Below are 24,677 nucleotides of genomic sequence, written 5' to 3'. Positions count from 1 at the left end.
GACTGTTTGTGTGTTTGTATTCAGTATTGTCACAATGTAGATTTTTAAAAATGTCAGTCTGACATCTCTGGCCTAAATAAGTACTTTGTTGTGCTATAAATGCTTTATATTTTGAGTTTGTTTTTTTCCTTTTGTCAAATGCTATAATCTTTTTTTTTTGTCCACAGAAAGTAGCTGCATGTCTGGTTGTCTTCCACTCGGATGTACAAACTCCTCACCTTGCTGCACTCAATCGGTGAACGATTTTGCCACGCCAATACCCTGACCTAACCTACGCTATTACGCTACATGACCCTGTCTGAGATTTCAAAAAATATGAAATGTCAAAATATGCAGAAAAAAGAAGAAGGAGAAGAAGAAGAACTCAGTCAACTGTTTCTCCCTTATGAAAGGTTTTGTGCCAGACACTTTGAACAGCTTCACACAGAATGAAACGCATGCTGCAAAAGTTAATGTCAAATTCTCTCTATTGTGTCTGTCTTGTTGAATCCAATGAGTTAACAGAAAAGGGGGAAGACTTCAAATCCAGAAAATAAAATGAATAGCAAAAAACTCAAGAACTGCACATAAATTTGAAATATTCTGTTACATGTCAAGTTAGCATTAACTGTTTGTTGGCCGACAGTCCTCTAATGATGCTTACAACCCGAAATTTTATTTTACCGCAGTCAGAGAGAGAAAAACACTGCTGCTGCTACCGCTGCACTTGTGCTGAGGAAGAGCTGAAGTAATGAACACACAGCCTGTTTCTTTTGTGTGGCAAAAGAAACAGGCAACCCATGTGTTGTGCACGTTTACTTGTACAAACCAGTGCGTGGGTGTGTATAAGAAGGTAAAACATCAATACGTGTTTTGCTTTCTCTGCTAGTGTGAAGTAAAGCTCTAAAACTAATTTCTTTCATCATCAAGGACATTAAGGGAAGAATTACTTAAGTGGGCACTTATTTCACCAAAAGCATTAAACAACTGACTGAAAAGGACTGAGAATACTCTATCTTTTAATGTCACTCATTTTGTGCATCTCACTTGAAGTCAAATTTCATCTTTGATGAGCATGTGTGAAAGGTTAATCAATAAAAAAAAGACTTTTAAGAGAGCGCGCTGAGCTAGAGGGAAGCGCAAGCAGGAAATATCTGAGTTTGTGCAAGTTGCTGGGCTCAGTGTTCCATAGGTGCGTCTGCATCGTCCTCCTCTTCGTCACTACAGGGTTCATAATCATCATCCAACACTTCATCTCCCTCATCTCCCTCCATCTCTCCTCCCAGTTCACCTAGCAGCTGCTCCACGTGCTCCAACATCGGCTGGTCATCACATCGCAGCTTACTGTACAGCTGGGGAAGAGAGAAAGGAGAAAAAAGACAAAAGAAGATAAAGCAAGTGTGTAATGGGCTAGAAAGCAGACTGGAGAAATGGACGAGGTAAAAAGAAAGTAGGTTATACAGCACAAATATTGAGACCAAACACGAAGCGCAAAATTATACTGTAGTGGCAATACAAGCAATGAGATATGATGAGTGAAAAGCTCTCGACAGAGGTTCTTCCATTGTGTCATTGAAGATCACTACAGCATCGGTGACGCAGCAGCTTGGAGATGAGGGAAGTGGCCCTGAGGTTTTAAGTCTCTAAGTGCTGGTTAGGCTGCCTGAAATACCCAACAGCAGCTGCATTCTGTCAGCAAGGCAGTCACGGCTCGCAAAACGCTGGAAAACAGTTTTTGTCTTTCATTTAGCAAATCAGCACATTTGATACACCGTTCAGCCGCACAGGAGACAAAAAGACCATTTATCTTCCTCTTGCCGTTGCAGTACGCACACACACACACAGAAATGTATAGGCACATATGGTTACACGGTGTACATACGCACACAATCAAAGTTGTTATCTCGGTGAAATATGCCGTGCGAGAACAAGATTAAAAAAATAGTCCTGTTCTCAAAGCAGGCAGCAGATTTATCTCTGTGAAATACTCTGCTTGTGTGTAATTACAAAACTCAAAGTGTAGCTGGGTGATAAAACTACTGACGTTACCTCTAAGGACAACAAGCATAACACTGTGTTTCTGCATATGCACATACAGAGGAAGGTGAATTGATACATTGATTCATATTCATCCTTTTCTTTCCAGAAATAAAACTAGATAGAAAAGAGGGTGAGCAGAGAATGTCTCATATGATCCGGGAATATTATTCTGTTTCGTCTATACACACACACACACACACACACCGTCACTCGCGGACAATAAGCAGCTGAGTGCCATCATTCTCACTAAAAGTTTAACGAGGCCAGGAGAGTGAGGAAGAGTGTGTGTGACTGCTTTGCCCCAGGACCGGTCTCTAAGCAACAGCAGGTCCTGACAGGAGACACTCAGTCCCATGGGAACTCATTTGGAGTGTAAGAATGTGTCTAGTGTGTGTGCGTACGTGTGTCTATATATTTAAGTGGATGCTGTCTCTGCAGGTTGGAGCTCCTGGGAGGTGGAGCGTGACACTAGGTCCAGGCTCAGGGTCGGATACCATGGGAGAGCTGACCCTCTCCATCAGCTTTGAGTGCCACACACACATGCAAAAAAAAAAAAAAGAAGAAAAAAGAAAAGAAACTGATTTTCATTCTGCCAATGTCACTGTGAAATGCCTCGAGATGTTTATCCACCACGAACACTCTGAATAAAAGTTGAGTTTGCTGTACAATACACTTGGCTCTGTTCAGAGAAAAATTGCACATTACAGCCTTGGGTAAAAGGTATAGAACATCTTTCATATAAGTTGCATAAGAGGAACAATATAATAAATGCAGTGAACGTGTGCAAAAAAAACCCCTGCTATGTCCTACAATACCGAATGTTATTTGGAAACTGTTTTTGTATGTGGAGATATTTTCACTTTTTGTGTCTGCTGGATAGGATGTGATTACTCATTGTGATGCTTTCAGCTACCTAAACAAACAGGAGCTATTCTTTACACATTCTGCTAAGAACGCTGCTGAGATCAGCACTACCGTCACAAAAAAAAAAAAAAACACAACATTTCTCATTTGCAACAGCCTATGTTTTCTCTTCTCACTTTCACGGCCCAGAGAGCTGCCTAGAGAGGGAGGGAGAGTGTGAGTCCATGTAATCGTATAACTTTTTCATGGTCCACTTTGCTCTACTTTCAAGCCTCTTGTCACAGCCCAAAGCACTCTTGACCAACGCCATAACAACTCACAAAATACACACACAACATATTATACACACAGACGTCTGCTCTCGGTGTCTCTTCATTATTCTTTATAGGCATGCTAGCGCCATGGCTCTAGGGATGATCGTTCCACTACTCTGGCCCAGATTAAAATATCTCAACAGCTATTGGATACCAAGAAGTTTTATACAGAGTTTCATAATCAGAGGATGAATTATAATAACTTTGGTGATGCTCTTACATTTTCTCCACCGTCATCAGGTCAAACTTTAACTTGATCACAGAACCAATGACTTTCCCATGAGCCTCAGCTGTGCTTTGTGTTTAGTGCTAATTAGCAACTGTTGGCACGCTCTCACTCAAAACTGATCACATACAGGGTTGACTACCAGGCTCAGAACATTTAAGGGTACCGTTGCTAGATAGTACCAATTCATGTGCAATCACTCGGTGCCAAATTTCAGTGCCTAAGAGTGCATCTTGAGAGTAAGAGAGAGAGAAAGAGAGAAAGCAAGACTAAGCCACCACTGCAGCTAGTTCAAGTCACGGTGAGTGCAACGGCTGAAAGCTGGTTGTAAGTGTGATTGCACTTTTCAAATATCAATTCAACACTTGCTGCAATATCTGTAGTGTGAAACTCAAAGCTGACCATGGCAACCTGCCTAACCTGAAGAAAAATGTGGTCAAACAAAAAAAAAAAGAATATCTCAAGGCTGAAAAGTGTACCATGTTAAAACAACTGACAGCCAAGCAGCCAGCAGCTGCAGCCAGTGTTAGGGCGCCTCTAGCCAGGGGCAAAGCAGCCGAGGTCTCCATGGACGACAAAACAAAAAAGTGAGGCATCGACAACTTTGTTTACATCTTTGAGAAAACGATTAGTTAGTTGGCTAAGTTACTGTTTTAGATAACTGGACTTTTAGTTTTGTTTACTGATTTGTAGGACGTTAGCTTTTTTTAACAGAATTAGTAAACACTTCATCTGAAAAGTTTGGACTTTGGACTTATTTATGGTCGCAGAGAGAGTAAAGTACTAAAGAAAAGCTACCATTTGTTCAAATGTGAACAGTACTCCCTATTTGGGAGTGTTATGCCCACTGCCACAAAACACCAGCACATTAACACCGTCTTTAGTGCATGTTAGCATGCCGCGGCTGAGTACAGCCTCTCAGAGCTGCTAGTGTGTGATGTTGTTCAAATGATGGAGCATTTCCATTTAAAGTTGCTGCTGTACCTCCTATTGGACATTAGAGGCCTTTCTACCCTATATTCAACTGGGAGCTGGGAAACTTAAAAACAGAGGAACCAAAATTAAACTTCTGAGCTCCACATTTCCAGACTTGTACAGAGAAGAGCTGGCAGGCTTGACTTCATGATAATGGACAGTAATGACACCGATCCTTGGTAACAGAATTGAAAAGGCACATAGAATTTAATACAAAATAGAATTATGTCCAGAGATTCACAGTAAAACATAAGTGCTTCTGGAGCTGAATGAGGTTTCACCCTGTTTATGGACATTAGGCTGTACTGTACAGCCTGCAGAACTGACATAATGGTGAAAAGTAGAAAGACAATGAAACTTTACCAATCTACCACGCCTTTAAAACATAAAACATAAAAACATAATGCAAACAAACTATTACTGACGATGGTTTTACGAAGAGTTCTCGAGCCCATGTAATAATATCATTTATACAATCACGTGTTTCAACAACTGAGCTTTTCAAGCATGGTCCTCAGTAATCATGTAACCATCAGTCAAGCCGTTTACCTGTGGAATGTTCCAAACTGGTGTTTTCTGAGCAGTCTTTCCCAGTCTTTTGTTGCTCCTGTCACAACTTGTTCAGAATAAAATTCAGAATAAGAATATATTTACAAAAATCAATGTAGTTGATGATGTAAGCCGAAAATAAATATGTCTTTGTGCTATTTTCAATTGAGTATATGTTAGAAACAATTATTAAATTGTTCAAAGAGTTAAAGCAAGGCGTCTGGACTTGTGAAGATTGACTTGACGATGTTTCACTGCTAATCCAAGCAGCTTCATCAGTTCTTCATCAGTTAATAATTATTAAATTATCACATTCTGCTTTGCACAGCGCCCAGTTCATTGAGAGGAACAAAACAACAACAAAAAGACCCAAAACACACAGATTCAGCCCTTGTGTGCATTCAAGTGGCCAATAACGCTGATTCTGATAGAACCCAGCTAAAGTTTCAAGGAGGGCACCCGACACTGGTGTCTTCAATTCAGTATCTGACCAAATGTGAAACACGGCCACAACCTCCCCTTCTGTTCTGAGTTATGGTGCTGAATAATGGACAGAAAACATTATGATGTCACAGTGAAGCTGTGAAACCTTTGACCTTTTGGCTATAAAATGTCATTACCACTAAAAAAAAAAATTGTGATGACTACCATACATATTCTGGGGTTGTGTACAAAGACGTTTTTGTGACATCACAGTGTCTTCTGAGCTTTGACCACCAAAATCTTATCTGCTTATCCCTGAGTTCAAGTGAGATGTTCCATGAACCAAATGTAAAGAAATACTCTAACACTCACCAAAATGGGACGGTTGTACCTACAGATAAACAATTTGAAGAAGATAACACCTCTGACCCTGGCTATAGCCATCATGGAAAAATAAAAATCTGGGGCAGCATAGATTATCTTTAAGTGCTTATCTTTTGTCCAGTATGCTGAGCACATAAGTGTAATAATAAGCACTAATGTACCCTTCACAGCTTAAATGATTCCTTTTCTTGGTAGAAACCTTTTTCTACAACTCATATGGCAGAATAAGGACAGGCTGATTATGTGGTGAAAGCATAATCACTCCATCATTGTTCACCTTCTGTTCCACATCTAACACAACTAGCGTGTATTTCACTTCTTCATTCATTTCATTTACTAAACGCCTTCATTCTACTGACTTGTCTCCTGAATATTTTCCTCTCATACCCTCCATCTTCAGCTTTATTTCGCTCGCAGTCGTACACTCTCACCAAATGACCTTCCTGTCAAGGAGACAGATACCTCTTCACTTTCACATTTCAAACTCGCACCTGCATACACACACACACACACGTCTGGCATTTTGGCAGAATAGTGCCAAAATCTTACTCTCCTGTCAGCTTCTCTTGTATCCTGCTTCTGCTGTCCCCATCCCTATATTTTTTTTACCAAACAAAGCACTCCTTCTCTACATCTTTTCATTAGTAAGAGAGTAGTAATTACTTAAATTGTTTCAACACATTTCCTTCTCAACTTCTTTCTCTCACTCTGTCATACTAACATACACATACTTCTTCACTGGCAAGAAGTATGTGTAAAACTGGCTGAGATTAGACCTTTCTGAGTGTGAACGGGGCATGTCGCTAGAAGTCTCAAGAGGGCTGACTGCAATCTAATACACAGAGACACACACACAACTTAACACTGCCCAGTCACATTCTTAGTAGGGAAAGGCATTAAAATTACATGACAAGCACACCTTGGTCCAACCCTTCCCACAATCTGTGCTCATGGGATACCCTTTCAGACACATCAAATAGTAAAGCTTTTGACCTCTGTTTGCCCGAGCTGCCTTTGTGCGCACAAACACACACATACACGTACACACACACACATACATAACACTGTCCTCTGTGCATACACTGCAGATCCTTCCTCAATCGCACCCTATCTGGCTGAGACTCAAATTCCATTTCACGTCCGGTTTACTATTGATTTTACCCTCGCCACTATTCACCAACTACACCCCCTACACCCACACACAAAAACACACACACACACCCAACATCTAATCTGTTCCCTTCCTCACCTCCCCTTTCATTCTAACACTCCTGCTCCTCTCCCACACTTCTTTCTTGTTCTCTCAAACCATCCATTCTTCTCTATCTTTCCTTTTTAGAGCATTTCAGCTGAATGCAGTGTGCGTGCGTACGTACGTACATGCGTGCGTGTGTGCGTGAGTGTGTGCGCACGCGTGTGTATTGATCACAGAAAAGATGAATAACAAAGACATTACTTAACAAATAATTAGATATGCAAGCTGGCATACATAATCATAACACAATCAATATGTGTATCCACATAAGGTGCACCTACGCATACCCACGTTTTCTCTTACTGTCTTACACTACACACACACACACACACACACACACACACACACACACACTTAACAAAGTCATAAAGTATGCAGAGAAGTGGACCGGCGCCAAAACAAGCCGTTGGGCTTTGAGGCCTCATTTCCATGTTGGAGCCCATTTTAACTAGCAGACTGACTCATCGTTAATAATTAACACTCAGAGTGACGCTCAGAAACAAAGCTCTGATATAAACAAGGGAGAATTTCGACTACACAGTGTAGGTGTGTGTGTGTGTGTGTGTGTGTGTGTGTATAATGCACTCACATATGAGCAAGTGCACCACGAGGGGGGCTGTTTTCTCTTCTTTCCACCTCACCTTTTCAAGGTCTTCATTTACCTTTCACATTATTCTGTGCCTGTTGCTTCACTCACTCCACAAAGAAACAGCCATGCTGTTTACTTGTCACGCTCCGACGCCTCACCCAATTCTTTTACCAGTCTTTCACCTTTTCATTGCCTTGCATTCCTTCCCTCCGAATAAAAAATAACTAAGTACTTAATTCTCGCTATTTTTCAATTCCATTTTTTTCTTTATTAATTCACCAAAAAGCCGGCAGCTTAAATCTATATGCTGCCTGTGCTTCTGTTTTCTTCCCCATAGTTTCTTTTATTCTCCCTCTTGGCAGCTCAAAGCCCACCTCGCTCCTGTCTCAGTAGTGGACATCCCCAGTGGATGCTAGTTAGACAGGCCTGTCACTACGCTGCTGGCCAGAGAGACAGACATCAATATATCGCCACTCTGCTGCCCCTACTCATCTGCAGAGGGACACGACGGGGCTGGAGAGGAGGAGGGAGGGTGGGTAGTTGGGTGGGGAGGTTGAAAAGAAGAGGAAAGTAAAGAGAAGAGAAAAAAAATGTAGGAGGGGCCTGCCATCTCTCAAGTGTGTGCTGTCTGATTTACAAGCCTATTGGATTTTAGACTAACATGAATCACGGCTGCATAGAGGCTTTCCTTCCTGACAGAATGACAGAATGAATGAGACACATCACTCCAACGGTGTGTGTATGTGAGCGAGAATGGGAGCGAGACAGGGGTATATTTAAACCTCTTTGAGATCGTACAAAAAGACATTTCTGTGGCAACAATGGAGCTTAGTTAGGATCGTCTCATATTCTCAGTACTGCATGTACTGCTCTGACAAGGACTGGTTCTTAGCAGACTTAAATTTTACGACAGTGTACTGGATGAAGCCATCTATAACCACAGTGGTTGTGAAGAAGTATTCAGATCCTATACTTAAGTAAAAGTATCAAGCACACTATAAAAATACCCTATAACAAAAAAAAAAGAAAGAAAAGAAAAATCAGGAAAATATACCATACAATAATAACAATACAAAGAAATACCTGTGACTGTTACACTTACATATGCTATATTATTATTAGTAGTGCTACTACTACTACTACTGGTAGTAGTACCAGTACTGGTAGTAGTAGTATTCATTTTCAACCATTTTACATTTAACTGCAACTAATGATCTTCCTTATGGACCAACAGGCTGATTTTTTCCTTGATTATTATCACTTCTGTGATGATGAAAGATTTATTAAAATAAATTCATATAAGAAATATATCCACATTATCAAAAAAGGTGAGATATTGGTCAGGGGACACATTTTCTAATCATTTTAACCTGATTTACCTTTTTAGCATTGGTCAGGTATGATCTGGCTGCCTCCTTCAATGCCTTCCGCTCCTCGTTCTCCTCCTCTGTCACTTCTCTTCCCTCTTGTTCTTGCTGCTCCTTTGCTTTTACAAACTGGAGGTAGCACACCCAGCCGGAGAGATACCACACCTGGTAGGCACAGAGAAAAGAGGCGGGTTGAGGCAGAAGACGCGAGGCACAAAGAAAATGTTCTTTGCTGCAGTAACTGGGCTGTGACAAGGGAAACAGATTTGTAACCTTCATAGAGCATGTCTGCATGAAATCCCACATCTTTCTTCGACAAACAGGTTTCACACATATAAGACATAATCACGCACACAGGCAATCCATCACTCCCATAATAACTGTCAAGCTGATCCCATCCAGACATACTGCCCTCATTTACAAATGATGCATAAATGTAAATGCATGTGTGCACATACTGTAGCTTGTCAATGAATTCAAATCTGCGACTTATGACTTCACCATCTCTCACTAATGATTTGCTTTCTATCTTTCAAAAGCACGTAACATGTAATTACTTTATTGAAACATAAACTAAAACCTAATTTATTTAGACTTATACATAATTTTCAAAATAAATTTCCTCCGGCAAATAACTTTGTTACATTTCAAGAAATATCATAATGACAACCTATGTTGTGGACAGCGTTATGCTTGCTGTTAAATGAGAGGAGGCAATATACTTTTTAAATATTCTCTTTATCCAAGTCTCGTTTAGCTTTAATGGAAATCGTGGAGGAACAGCAGTATCTCAGAGAACAGGGTTACTGCCAACAATCGCACTCAAGCCTCAGTTCTGTTGCTTACACACTGGCAGTGGTGGAAGACGTTTTCAGCAATAACCATATACTACATTACAAGTAAAAGTACATAAATATTAACAGAAAAATGTGGTTTAACCTATTAAAGTAATTTGAGAACTTACTGAAATGAAACTGTGTGAGAAATTTAGAGGGAAAATTCTCTATTTGATGGAGCTGTTAACAACTCATAGGCATCTGAAATGTGGCCCTGACTACACACTGCTAGTTGCTAAAGCTGTCAAATAAATATGACTGGCACAATCACTTGATAAGCCATGAATGTCAGCAAGTGTCTGCAAGCAAATTACCCTCAGACATATTAACAATTCACATAATATCAACAATATTATTTAATGTTGGGGCTGATTTGGGTCCTGTGGGTTGGGAGGAAGGGCCTTCATGGATCAGATTTGTTCTAGCATATCTCTTGGATGCTCAATCTGATTGAGACCTGGGAAATTTGGTTGCAAGGTTGGCACCTTGAGCTCTTTATAACACTGTCATAGTCATTCCTGAACAGTTTTTGGAGTGTGGCAGCGTGCATTGTCCAACTGAAGTATACATACGCTCATGCCTTTTATTTTGGGGAGGGGGGCATCCACACGAGGGCCAGGACCCAAGGTTTTCCAGCAGAACAAAAAAAAAAATCTTCTGCTTCCTGATTTATTTGTTAAACATTTCCCAATTTTACACTAGTATGCTAAAACTTGCAAGTTCTACGAATATCAAACTCCATTCTCTTTCCATGCATATTATTTTCGGCAGCTACAGTAGCTACTTAATAAGAAAAACATCCACAAACTCCTGCATGTGAAATATTCACTTCCTGAATCAGGCTTTCGATGAAGAACTTCTGGATTCAACTGCCACATTTTCACAAGGACACCAACAGTATCATGTTCATTTAGATTCACAACTTTAGTTCTATTAATGGAGCAAATGAACGGCTAGTTTTCAAACTCCTGCTGTATTTATACAAAATGTCATCAGCTGGATGACAGTGAGTCAACAGAGAATAACCAGATCATTATCTTGTGTCGCTGCCGTAGCTTAGCTGGCTATTATTATGACACAGCCGTGCATTTGCTAAAACTATTACATATCCAGCATAACACAAAGCTGATTTCCGAGCTCAATGTGTTTGTCAAATATATGGTAATAATTTAGCCTCTTCTGTTGCAATTAAATAACTCTTACCAAGATTATGACACCAGATGTGTGAGCATCACACACTTCAAGAGAGCACCATGTAAAGTTACCAGCTGACTGAGCTTCACTTGGCACCTGATGAAAATACAGGCTTTCCAATACTTTCATTTATTTGGAGTAAGCCGACACAATATCGACATCTCCCCTCACTCCACCCCTCCTGTCAACTGACAATCACACAGGTTCTGCAGAGAAAGAGGGTATCACATCCTTCCTGTAAATGCACTGATTGTGTTGTGACCTCTCCTCTATTTGTACCATTTTTTTTAAAGCTTGTAAGTGCACCTGGTTGACGCAAACGTCATTCTTTTCCACTTTGGTTTCGATCGTTTCTCCACATGTGGCTCACCTGCTGGTGTGAAAAAAGAGAGAGAGAAAAAAGCAAGTTTTGTTTTTTGAGTGACTTAATAAAGCATCCTGCTGACAAGAAAGTCAACAGAGCAGATGCATAAAGAGAGAGAGAGAAAGAGAAAGACGAGGGATGTGTGTATTAAGAGACAGATGCAGGTGTGAGTGTGCGCGTGCAGTTGGTGAGTAAACAAATGGTGGAGAATTAGGAGAATTAAGTGGAATTTAAATGGTGTAACAAGAAATAAACTATGGAAAGAGTTCCTTCAAATATTTTCAATGGATAAATACAACCTGCCCATCCTCGCCACAGTTACACTGTCAATCTGTAGGAAACAACAACACCACAACATAAAATACTCCTGTTGCTCCAGAGATCAAACCGCTAATGGAGGTTTATTTTAAGTGAAAGCAAGTATGCTGAAACACACCACAATCAACTTGTTCGTCTTCTAATCACATGTTTTTTTCTCCCACATAATCACACACAAAGTGCTATGCTTGCTCTTCCACCTCTAAATGCAATCGTGTTCAACTCTCACTGAACTTGGAGGTGTGTGCGTGCCTCTCATCTGAGGCCAGAGATCACCCACCCACCAACTGCTCTTCAAGCACCAAGATACAAATATTAGCTTTATTCATTATTCATTGAGGGCAGAGGCAGTAGGGACCTGCACCTCTGCCAAATCAACCATTTAGCTAACAAACACATCAAGGCATGCCACACTGAATTCAGAATTGCTGCTCAGCATGCTGAGTGGGAGGCTACCCCCTGCAACCATACTTATCAGAACAACAGCAGCACTGGATAAATGTAGTAATGCTATGCTGCAGAACCAGCAGTGTGACATTTTTGTCACTGAAACATTTTCTGTGAATGCAGAACCTACAAAAAATGTGTCCATGTGTAGATATGTGTACACTGAAGAGAACAAGTGAAATTGGGTCACTTAAATTCTTAACTTCTTCACAAGTGACAAGCACTGCATGTCTTAAAAAAATAAATAAATAAAAAAAGCTTGAACAAGGCTAGACTGAAATATTTGTGTGTGTGGTAAAGATGGCTGGTGCATCTGCATTCACAATTAAAACAAGAGAAAGTTAACTAATTAAGAACTTCAGAAAATCCACTCTACCCTTTCACAACCCGACAGAGGCACACATAATCAAATAAACGCTGCGTCTGTCAATCAAATCACTGGGACTATTGTCATTTCAAAGTGGAGGCACATCTCAGTTCCCATATGGTGCTGCTGAAGGAAGAACAAAAGCATCATGAATGAACGGAATAGCTTTGAAACCAGATTTGCAAGGAACTAGCTCAGTTGTTTGTGCAGACTTAACATTTTATAAGTACGGTTCCAACTTTGAGATACGCAAGAGCAAGGAGACGGAGGCGAGAGCTAACAACTTATCTACTGCGCTTAAGAGAAGAAATAACAAAGAGAGTAAGACAAAGAGGGGGAGAGAGAGAGGAGGGGGGGGGGGTAATGTGTCTGTCATACACTTCTGACATCACAAATATGACTCTGGCAACAAAAGTGTGATACACTATATTGAAAAAAGTATTCACTTGTCCATCCGAATAATTGAATTCAGGTGTTCCAATCACTTCTATGGCCACAGGTGTATAAAATCAAACACCTAGGCACGCAGACTGCTTCTACAAACATTCGTGAAAGAATGGGCCATTCTCAGGAGCTCAGTATATTCCAGCATGGTATTGTGACAGGATGCCACCTGAGCAACAAGTCCAGTCATGAAATTTCCTCACTACTAAATATTCCACAGTCAACTGTCAGTGGTGTTATAACAAAGTGGAAGCGATTGCAGAGTCACTTGCTACAGATCTCCAAACTTCATGTGGCCTTCACATTAGCTCAAGAACAGTGTGTAGAGAGCTTCATGGAATGGGTTTCCATGGCCGAGCCAGCTGCATCCAAGCCATACATCACCAAGTGCAATGCAAACCATCGGATGCAGGGGAGTAAAGCACGCCACCACTGGACTCTAGAGCAGCGGAGACGCGATCTCTGGAGTGACGAATCATGCTTCTTCATCCTGCAATCTCTGGTGTGTTAAAACTTGACTGGCCTGCACAGAGTCCTGACCTCAACCCAATAGAACACCTTTGGGATGAATTAGAGTGAAGACTGCGAGCCAGGCCGTCTCGTCCACATCAGTGTCTGACCTCACAAATGCGCTTCTGGAAGAATGGTCAAAAATGACCATAAACACACTCCTAAACCTTGTGGAAAGCCTTCCCAGAGGTTCAACTCCTATTATAGGTGGCAGCCCACCATGTCATATTAAACCTTATGGATTAAGAATAGGATGTCACTTAAGTTCATATGCGTGTTAAGACAGATGAGCGATTACTTTTGACAATATGGTGTATGATCTGACAAAACACTTTCTGACCATCAGAACTGGTGACTGCGCTCATGTGTGACTGACTGTAGGCCCACGCAAACGAAGTGTCACAGCTGTGCGTCTCTGGAGCAAGTTTAAAAGTTCAGCCCCCTGATGACTGCTCTCAATCTGTCAGCTGAGGGGGGTGTGTGGGAGGCTGAGCCTGAGGGGGGAGTGTGTGTGTGTGTGTGTGTGTGTGTGTGTGTGGTTGGGGGGGAGAGGGAGAGAGAGAGAGAGAGCAAGAGACTGCTGTGCTCTTCCATCTGACACTCAGTGGCACACCTTTACTTCCTCTTCCACTAACAGTGGGGATTTGGAGCACACTGACAGCATGTACATCCTGCTAAATCACAGAAATTGCCGCCATTTACACCATTGTCTAATAAGTATTCACGATCTCAGTCATGCTCTGTGTGTGAGCGTGCAAGTGTTGGGAGAAAGAAATGCAAAACTGTGGGTGTGTAGGCATTTCTCTAAGCACACGCATAAACAGTGGCTCAGAAGCAGGTAAGTGCTCACGTTGAGGCTTGGTTCTTCCCACTGGGGTGAGGAAAGGTTTGCCTTCAAGTTTGTCTGATCCAGCACTGGCTACTGCATAACAACACTAAGACTGCCTCCAAGGGGACATAAATCATCATATTATACACATCACCAATGTTGTACATTGACAAGTAACATACACATACACACGCATCCCCCAGAACACAAAGCTTGTTCAAGAATCGACAGTGAGTCAGGACAGAGCAGCCTATTAATCAGGCTGAGCTTCCTTTTTAGTTTCACTTCATTCAGCCAAAGGTTGTGTTCATGTTTGATATTTTAGCGCTGACAAAATCCTGAAGCTGTGGTAGCTAGTTGCTCTGAGCTGTAATAAAAAGATGCAGATTTAAGAATTGGTGTTTCTATAAGCCCACTTAGAGATGCATCACTTTCATCACACAACATTTTTACACTGCATTTTTACATGAAAAATACAAAATATAAACACTTCATCGCTTACCTGGACAACTTCATCATCCTCTTCTAGAAGACCCTCCAACACATCTACCGCCATCTAATGCAGAGAGAGAGAGACTGAAATGAGGTTTGAAATTATGAGGAAAAACATCAGACGGTAGTCATATACCAGCCTGAGACTGTAACAAATTCATTAGTGCACACTCCCAGTCTCTAGTCTGAAACAGTCTCGACCCATAGACAAACAAACAAGATGCACATAGTGTTGTGCATCTCCCAGGCAGCTCGATCAATCAGAGTGATCAGAGGGTCTGATAAGTGTCTATGAGGCCAGCATCCCATACACAATGCTGTCGATACCAACAAGACAACAGACATGGCTGTCGATAGACACACTCACCAGTGCTTATCGCACAGTCAATAGCCACTTTGGCTGCTCTGTTGCTCGCCCTTTTAATCCATTTACCGACATTAACAGTCAATATATTCTTAGTGTCCACATCGCTCCACAGGACGCACAATAAACCTAGAGTTCAACCTGAGCACCAACCTGCCCTGAGAGCAGGTTAAATGTCTCAAAGGAGTTTAATGTGAGGTGACCTTTGCCAAAGTGCGTCACTGGCTGGTTCAGTTTCTGTGGGAAGTTTCTATTACAGAAAACAGACCTTGACTAAAGAAGGTTGTGTGTTTGTTTTGCTCTGCTTCTCTCCTTGCCGATTCTGTGGTTGTGGGGTGTGTGTGTGTGTGTGTGTGTGTGTGTGTGTGTGTGTGTGTGTAGCCCCAGGTGATGATATATTGATTTTTGTCAACTTCAGGTTGGAGGCGACTGTTAGCCAATCACCCATGGTGAAGGGCAAGAATAAAAGACATGCACGTACCAGAGCATACACACACAGAGACACACACACACACACACACAGTCACACACTACAACAGAGCTGCACACAGTGAACACAACAAGTAGCTCTTGTTTCTTGTTAAGGCAGTCTTATTAGCTGCAAAGGTTCCTAATTTTTCCACTCCTGCTCTTCTTTTCTTTTTGTTACGCCTACGTGCTTCCAGTTGCGATAAAGAGGTCAGCTGCCTGAGTAGACTGAGGGAGAGTCAGGTTAATTGAGAGAATCTTAAAAGTGAGCAGATGTGCATGCCAGGGAGTCAGTTGATTGATTGCTAGACCAATTATCAGCTGAAAACCCATTGTCCTTAATTAATTAATGACTGATTAAAAATACACAAACAAAAACACCTTATCTCAGCTGATGATGAATGGATTCATGCCCAGCGTCAGAATTATTTACTTGACTTTCATTATAAACACACCAAAGTGACACACACAAGCACACACACACACACAAATTTGAACCAAGCACTAGATTTAAGAGATAGGAGTAAAGATCTGTCTGGATATTAAACAGCTGATAGAAGAGGCAGTTTTGGAGCAACAAAAATAGAACACGAGATATCTGGGAGCCAGGATAAGTGCACCATGAACCATTATATGGTCTCCAACTGTACTCCTTCCTAACTACACTGGTCAACCCAGCGGCGAGTGATTAAAGATTCAGATATTCCTAAGCCGCTTCACGCTCTAAACAACAACAAGATTAATATTCCCGTGAAGATAAGGGGAAGAGAGGGGAGTACTACGAAGGAAAAAGTGAGAAAATCGGAAGGAAGAGTACAAAAAAAAAGTATCTTAATAAACTGGTCTATGAACAACAACTGCGCGCACACACACACACACACACACACACACACCAAAGACACTACGTACATGCTGTCCTCCTTATTTCAAGTCCTGTTAAATAAAAAAAAAAAAAAAAAGCAGCACTCTGGGGAGGAACTCATTTATAATGGCCATGGTCTGCGTGCGCAGTTTGTTTGTGTGTGTGTGTGTGTGTGCGTGCGTGATCTTCAGGCAATTTTGTTTAACAGAATCATTTTACCAGCGCACACGGCAGAGACAGGAGAAAGACAAATCACTTTACAAGTGAGGGCAAGCCGTATCTCTAACACACAGAAACCCACACAAATACACTCTCTCTCTCACACACACGCACACACACATACACACACAAACAGGGACATCTACACTTAAGTAAATAAATCTTAGGGATGTCAGTGCTAACTGTACTCGCGAGCAGCACTGGAAAGTACAAGCGGCGCTCCAGCGTGAGCTAAAATTAAGAACAGAAATACTCGATGAATAACGTGAAAGCAAACAAGAGTGACAACGACAAGTGACTAACCATCGGCTGCTGCGACAAGTACGCCGAACAGACACCTTAATGGCTGTCAGGGGAGGGCCTGCGTCTGTCTGTCTGTCAGTCAGTCTGCCTGCTACGTGGCATGTGAATTAGTGTTGCTGATGGGGGATGATGACACCAATATGTGCGTCTGTGTATTTGTGCATGACGGAGAGAAAACAACTCTCAGAGGGCTGCATTGTTAACACAAAGCACATTTGTTTTTTATACAGACACAATGTAACACGTCCACATAGACAAGAAATAGATTTAGGATTACAAACAGGTATTTCAATCAATTAATCAATCAAGATCCTTTAGAAAATTCAAGCCACTGAGAAGGTCTTGAAATATTATTTCAAACTGACTGCTTAGTCCAATCCACTATGATATAAAACAAACAAAAGCAGCAAATTCAACCTGTTCAAGCAATCAATTAATTAACAAGTTGTTTCTGCACTACTGAGACTGGTTTGGAAATACTTCGAGAAAACATCAAGCTTCAGGACAAGGATAACTAAAGTTGTTTCATTTATGCTGCTTTCAAGCACCCCTTGTGTGCTTCTACTTCATTTCTATAACAGCAACAGAAATCACAAACACTTTTGGCATGTATTCTAGTGCTTCTACTCAAAAACAATCAAAAGGAGAAAAAAAAGACCTTGAAAAGTGGCTTTTTTCCCTTCCAAATTAAGCGTTACAGATAAATGTCTTTCTGAAACAGAACACTGAGGGGAAGAGCAGCAGTGATGAAAATAACATCTTGGAGAACTAATTAGCACAGTGTATTTTTTTCAGTGCCAGTTTATTTAGAAAAAAAATGAGACAAACATATTGCAGTTCTTTACTCATCAGTTGATATCATGGTTTGCATACTTTTGACCATAACTCAAGTCGTATTTCCATGTCGAGCTTTTCGTGTGCACTCGTGTGTATAAAATGGAAAGCAAATTTCTAATTTAAAAAGATGTTCAAAACTGTTTAAAAACTCACTTTTCTACCTTGGGTTAACATTACTACTGTGCACGATGCCCACTGGCTCTGAATTGGTGACCACCTCTATTAGTGTTCTAACATATTAATTCACATTAATGACATAAACCTCAAGAAACCTTCAAGGAAAAAAAGGGCAGAGGAGCTATTTTAGGTAGCAAAGGTCATATATCTAATGTGTGATGCTGTTGTTTACACTGTCAACTACTGAAGTGATCACAGTGAGATGCAGTCCACCTACCAATAAGCCTCAGGGGAAAAAAATGTAAAAAAAAAATCAAGCTGCCATTTTCTGTGATTTACCACCAGTGGTTTATTACCCCAATATCTACTGGAATAATATCCTACACTCAGATATTCTGGCCTAAGTTATCACAGTATGACATTTTTAATTTGGCTGATGTCTAATTTATTCCAGTTCAAGCCCAAACCACATTATTAAATATACAATGCCAAACTCCATTCAACATTCAAAGAGTTAATCTCTGACACAGACAGAGAAGTGCTTTTATGTAGCTCTTCTACCTCCTTCTATCTACTTCCTCTTCTATCTACCTACCTTCTACTTTTATAATTATTACTTATCAGTAACAGCTGAATGCTTTTTGCAGCTTAAAGAAAAAGTTTCAAAGTTTTGGACTGGTTTGGACCAAACAAAACACTCAGAGAGAAAATACAGACAAATTGTCGCATTCTGGCACCCTGCAAAGAACGCAGCCTTCAAACTGAACAGGCTGGAAGCACACAACTTTACACAGAGTTTAGACTTGTCAATAGTTTTATAGTCCACTGAGAGAGATAGTGTGCACAAAAATGTATGTATGTGTATGTGTGTGTGTGTGTGTGTGTGTGTGTGTGTGTGTGTGTGTGTGTGTGTGTGTGTGTGACAGGAGTAAAGGAAAGGAAAAGGAGGGTGGATGTTCCTATCAAATTCAGCTAAGTCCCACTCTGGGAGAGACGGACGGAAAATGGTTTGCTTCTTCTCTTGCCTTTAAGCTCAATTTCCATCAAAAACTGTCATACAGCTGATGGCCAAAAGCAAATATGACTGAACTTGTGTATGGATGTGTGTGTGCATACATGTGCACACGGCAGCAAAATATTCATGTTATAAAACTCTCGAAATGTGTGCAGTTTGTGTTTCAGGCTCTATGACACCAACAGGAAGATGAAGACAAACGACATGTCGGAAACTGCAGACCGAGACGTTGTCATTTCACTGATACACCTGACAGCCACACACACACACACACACACAGATATAAATGCAACTGAGCTGTTCGGAAGTAGGGGCCGGAAAAAAAGGACACAGTTCTCATTTTCTGTCAGTGATAACCATAAACCATTCGAGGTGAGTGACTACAAATTAATCACGGGATCACAATAGCTGAAGCAAATAGTTGAACTGCTGTTGGTGTGGCAGTAATCACAGAAAATGACTTCAAGCGTTAATGACTGTTAGAGGTTTACGCACTAACTTGAAGGTGGTGAGCCTGTAAAATCAAGGCCATTAATACTAGAAATTGATGAGTGATTTACAAGTATGCTGTATCACAGATATGGCAGCAATTCATCACACAAGAGCTTCCTTGCCTTTTTTGTCCCTTCTCCACATCCTTTATCCCCTGTGGGCCCCCTTTACCCCTGTCCCTCTCTGTAAATACCACTCTTCAATTATTGACACTGAACGCTGGAGGGGATAAAGACCAGCAATGGCCTTCCCACCTTCAATGCTATTCACTAGAAAGAAAAACACACACACACACACATACATACAAATGCTAGGCTGCCCTCCAGTCATGAAACAAACACACACACACGCACTGCAGGACACACAGCATTTTACCTCGTATTCCTCAGACTCGATCAGCAGCTTGGCCGTAGTGATGCGAGACTCGTACGGAGGGATCTCATTCTGGAGAGGAAAGAACAACAACCACTACAGTGAGCATTTACACAAGCATCCACAAGCACAGTTTTTTCCTTTGTCTGATAATAACACAATCCAATTTCAAGGTACAAAACATTCTGCAACTTTGTGGCTGTTAATCACAGCAAAAGTGTCAGCAGGCTGAGTCCAGATCAGCCTGCACCTAAAGATAAGAGTTTTAACAGGGGTGCTGCTGGCATTTTTCATCAACCCAACCCCTCTCATATCACATTTGCCCCATATTTGAATGCAAACTCAGGTACGATTTGGTGTAATTTAGAACCCATCCTCACTTTGACTTTACGGCCATCGTTTGTCTTTGTCAAATTCCCTGCTGTAAATGATTTTAGGGTTGCAAATTCCATGCATTTTCCTTAACTGATAGTTGAGCATGTTAACAATCAATAAATGGCACAACAAAAGTTTTATTCTAAAAATTATAGCAGCAAATTAGTTATGTGATAGTGAGTTATGTACTTCACTAACTCACGATATCCCTTACCAACCACCAAGTTTATGGGCGTCATGCCCTTTTCTGACAGAAAGCGTCACTGCCTCTGTTCACACGACCATACTGACTCATCGAGTTAAGACCAACACGTTAATATGTTGGGACAACAGCGCTCTGCAGCTGTCGAGTGCCAGCTTCTCATCTGGCACACTGGCGTTGTACTGGTGCTGTATTTTAAGTGGTACAGTACAGTGTATTGCTCCCATAGTGGACAATGTTTTGCCCTCTTCATCTGGCCTCATCATTTCACACTGACAACTTCTTCCTTTGTAACTCCAGTAATTTTTCTGCACTGCAAAGGTGAAGCATGTCCCCTTGTGGTATAAAAGTTAACATGTGAACACTCTGGAGAAATGGTCCACAACTGACATGCACACATTGTCAGTTAATACATTTTTAATCAGTTAAAGCAATTAAATCGATTAATAATTAACTGTTAACATCCCTAGTTGGTTTACTTATCCTTTAAACATGCTTGTGGTGTTGCCTTTTGCTTTAACACACACACAAACATTTGTGTATTGAGTATTTGTTCCATACTTTATTTTTTACTATCCCTTGTTCCATTATCCCTTACTTTTTTATCTCTACTGGTGTGCTCATTGCAAAGCACACTGTGACAATCACGTTAGCTGGAGGTTCTTTAAAAATACACTGGGATCTTATGAGGTCTGGTTGCTTTCAGAGAAACACCAAGCGCAGCTCCAACTCACTTGCATGTCGTCGTCTGTGCTGGAGGAGGCTGCACTTTGTTTCTGAGTGGGCAGCCACAATCCAACACTCTTCAACAGGTATTCTCTGCCTTCCTAAAGGCAGAAAAATTACAGTCACAAGTACACGTAAGACTGTGCGCCGAAACACGCAAACATACACACAGATGAAGCCATGCAAATTAACTAAAAAGAACGAAACTGTATGAGTTTAAATCATAAGTTTAATTTTTACAGGCTGAATCCTGAATGTTCTCTCATTTATCAACAACCATTGGATTGATCGGAGTCAATTTTATGATTTTTTCTAAATTAATATCCAAGTATTCTCCAGTAGGCTGTGGCTTGATGCTCTAAAAAGTGATTGGAGCCAGTCTGACCCCTACAGCTGGCAGATGGTATTCCATCTACAGAGTCTTGTTTTTCCTCAGTTTGGGGATGCAAGCTCACACAAAAAAAAAGCATTTTAGTTTTACATTTATTTGCTTAGTTTTGAGATATCCATTGTTGACATTTTGCTAACACAGAGGAGGTGAACTAAATTTATTAGTGGTTTTCACAGCATTGAAGGGCTATAAGGAAAAACTCAAAAGATTAAAGTACCTTTCTATGAAGAACGCACCAGTTAGTTTAGAGTTCCACAACATTTTAAAACCCTGAATAAAACAGTTCCCAGAAAACAGAGGAAGATTATGTGTTAAAATCAAAAATGTTAAGCTTGACATCTTTACTTGCACTAAACATTACTGCAACTACATTATACTTATAGCATATTTTATAGATATGAACAGTGCATATAGATGAAAGTTATGTGCGTAATTCATCTGAATAACTTCACAGTGGCTTGATTTTACCACTTATGGTATGCATTTTTAAACATGCCCCACATAAATTTCTGATAGAGAGGATTTGGACTGAATGCTGTCTGCTTTTAATAACAGTCCATACAATATTTACAGCAACAATACTCAAAATATCTCCTGAATATGCAACATGAAAAACAGACAAAATACTACAAGACATTTTTCAGACTTACTCTCAGATGCTTCCTATAGCAAAGTTCTTGTTCTCTTCCAAATTGAATCCAATAGAGGTTGCTCATCTCTCTTTTTATCAGATGACTACATGACCTCAACGATCTGCCCCGTAATTAATATTCCTATCGGCATGACCCGTCTGTGTGTGTGCGTGTTAATGTACGTGTCCATCTGCTGATTAATGGCATACAATTCAATTTGCTCAGAATAATTAACTCAGCAGATTCCCGCTTTAATGTGGTGATAAGTCATCGTGTGTGTGTGTGTGTGTGTGTGTGTGTGTGTGTGTGGACTGACCTGGTTTCTCTCGGTGCTGAACAGGTAACTTGCCATGAGCTGCAGAGCCTCAGGGTTGTCAGAGTTATACTGTAATGCTCTTTCAATGAACTCTCTGCACTTGTTTGAAGCTCCTTCTTCCATGCTAGATAGATAGATAGATAGATAGATAGATAGATAGATAGATAGATAGATAGATAGATAGATAGATAGATATTTTATTGATCCCAAGGGAAAGTCAAGATAGACAAGATACTACTACTAAAACAGTAACATGGAATGGGGTTAGATGTGTCAAGAGTGTATGCTCCAGTACCAGAGGTCAGAAAGGTAAATCTCAGCAATGGAACAGTAGGCAGCACAAACATCCTTCGCTGTGGGGAGCTCAGGCTCCTCATCTGGTGGGGCAGCAGCTCCTGCTTGAGCCTGCTAAAGAAGCAAAGGACAACTGTCTTACTATTACAAAATAAATCAAAAGACAGTGAATGCGGCATGCAGATTTTTTTCCTATTGACAACAAAGTTATTTAAAGAGGGAGAACGTGTCCAACTTCACCAAAGTCCCAGAAAAACTACGTCTGAATAGGCCTATATAGGCAATAGGGGGCATTTTTGACACAGTAAAGCAGGAAAAGCACACAAGTACATAATGAAATTGATGATGGCTGAATTCCGTTTAGCTTCTTCAGTTTCAGGGTGCAATGCAGTGAACATGTTGCTTACTTTCACACTGTCATGGCTCACAAGGACACGTGAACAGAAAGGAGCTATTTTCAATGTTATTGGCAATAGCTGTACTCTTACAAATATAAGTATAATATAAGTAGCATATAATATACGTCAGAATGCCTGCAGTGAAAAACATCTATGAAGATTTAAATCATACAGAATATCTCATGCCTTTTAAGTTGCTAGATACAAGATAGATAGATGAAAAGATAGAGCGATAGTTTATTCTTTGCCCAACAGCACCCTCTTGTGAATATACAAAACATTACACTAGCATTAAGCAATGGCATGTCACCCTAGCTGATGCAGAGTATAACCAAGTAAACCATACACTGAACGTGCACCTGCATGAGAGTGCACTCACTGTGGTTTGTTGATCCAACGCAGCCAGCAGGACTTGTATTCCTCTCATGTAGTAGTCGACAGCCTCCTGGCCTGTGTGGATTTGTCCCAGGTACATGTACTTACTGTGGCCTTGATCTGGGCTCAGCTCCACCGCACGCAGAAAAACTTATAGAGAATTGGTTAAGGAGACTGCACAACCACCACTGTACTCAAACAGCATGGAAAAAAAGTGTTTCAATGAAATGATTAGAGTTACTGACATGCAGAGAAGCCAGTACAAAGGATATTCCCTTAGCTTTCTGTACGTCTCCTAGTTCAGAGTAGATGTGTCCCAGCATGTCTAGAGCTTGAAGGTTGTTGGAGTCTATATCCAGGGCTCGTTGGCAGAAAAGACCAGCCATCTCAAAATCAAAAGTGTCTATGCATTCCTCTGTCTGCAAAACAGATGATCACATGAATAACAAACATATAGTAGATGATTAGAACATAAAAAAATTGAACACATGACAATTCTCATCCATGTCTGTTCTGTGGATTTATTCATAAAGTCACCTTTTCCAATAGCTGTTGCACAGAGTACTTCTCAGCTGTCTTCTTCTTGGCTTTTTCGTGCATTCTCACTTTCATCCTTTCCTGGGGTGACAAGCCCACAAATCCTGCACCTTAGATGGAGAGTCAGCATTAGTTTCTTCTCGTATAATAAACAGTTGACACAAAGTATAACAAAGGTATAGGTTTATTTCGACTAACTGCTGCCTGAGAGGTTGACTTTTAACTTACATACTGTAAACAACTAGCAAAATGTATCAACACTTAAGAAACTTACCCATGTTTGACCGGTTGTCTTTCCTCTTTGGCTTGTTTTTCTTTTTGCCCTTGGCCTGTCCTCCCATAGTGCTGAAAATACGTCTAACCACAGTTTCTGTCTTCAAAAGTGATTTTTTTTTTCTTTAAGCATGAATCTTACACACGCGTGGAAAGCAAGTAGCGTTGAAATGAACGAATGCAACGCGCATGCTCGAAGAAGTGACTGGGTGGCCGCTACGGAGAGAGGTAATGGACATACTATTAAGGATTGTGAAGTAACCATTTTCACACTGAAGTACTTGAACCAAACATTCATACGGTGCAAGACTGTGAGCCGTTGTGTTTCAAATGTATGCTTTAA

At 40.8% G+C, this 24,677-nt stretch overlaps 1 protein-coding gene across 2 annotated transcripts; it reads right to left on the bottom strand.

The window, feature by feature from the left end:
• Window positions 1-24,649, bottom strand: si:dkey-12j5.1 (probable assembly chaperone of rpl4). 2 transcript variants are annotated; one of them, XM_046399470.1, is made up of 11 exons: window positions 24,336-24,649; window positions 24,062-24,171; window positions 23,797-23,943; window positions 23,529-23,675; window positions 22,753-22,862; window positions 22,458-22,581; window positions 21,127-21,219; window positions 19,819-19,887; window positions 14,777-14,830; window positions 8,978-9,130; window positions 1-1,331 (listed from the first exon to the last, which is right to left on the bottom strand). In XM_046399470.1, exons 1-11 carry the CDS (start codon window positions 24,400-24,402, stop codon window positions 1,158-1,160), a joined length of 1,248 nt encoding a protein of 415 aa, XP_046255426.1. In that variant the 5' UTR covers window positions 24,403-24,649; the 3' UTR covers window positions 1-1,157. The 2 variants fall into 2 exon arrangements, with proteins under 2 accessions (XP_046255426.1, XP_046255425.1); XM_046399469.1 differs by having other exon boundaries at window positions 22,753-22,865; window positions 24,336-24,639.
• Window positions 24,650-24,677: the final 28 nt, after the last annotated feature.

The sequence above is a fragment of the Scatophagus argus genome, chromosome 9 (assembly GCF_020382885.2).
Source record: "Scatophagus argus isolate fScaArg1 chromosome 9, fScaArg1.pri, whole genome shotgun sequence".
In the NCBI taxonomy this organism is placed as follows: domain Eukaryota; kingdom Metazoa; phylum Chordata; class Actinopteri; family Scatophagidae; genus Scatophagus; species Scatophagus argus.
This window is presented reverse-complemented; position numbering and strand designations above follow the sequence as displayed.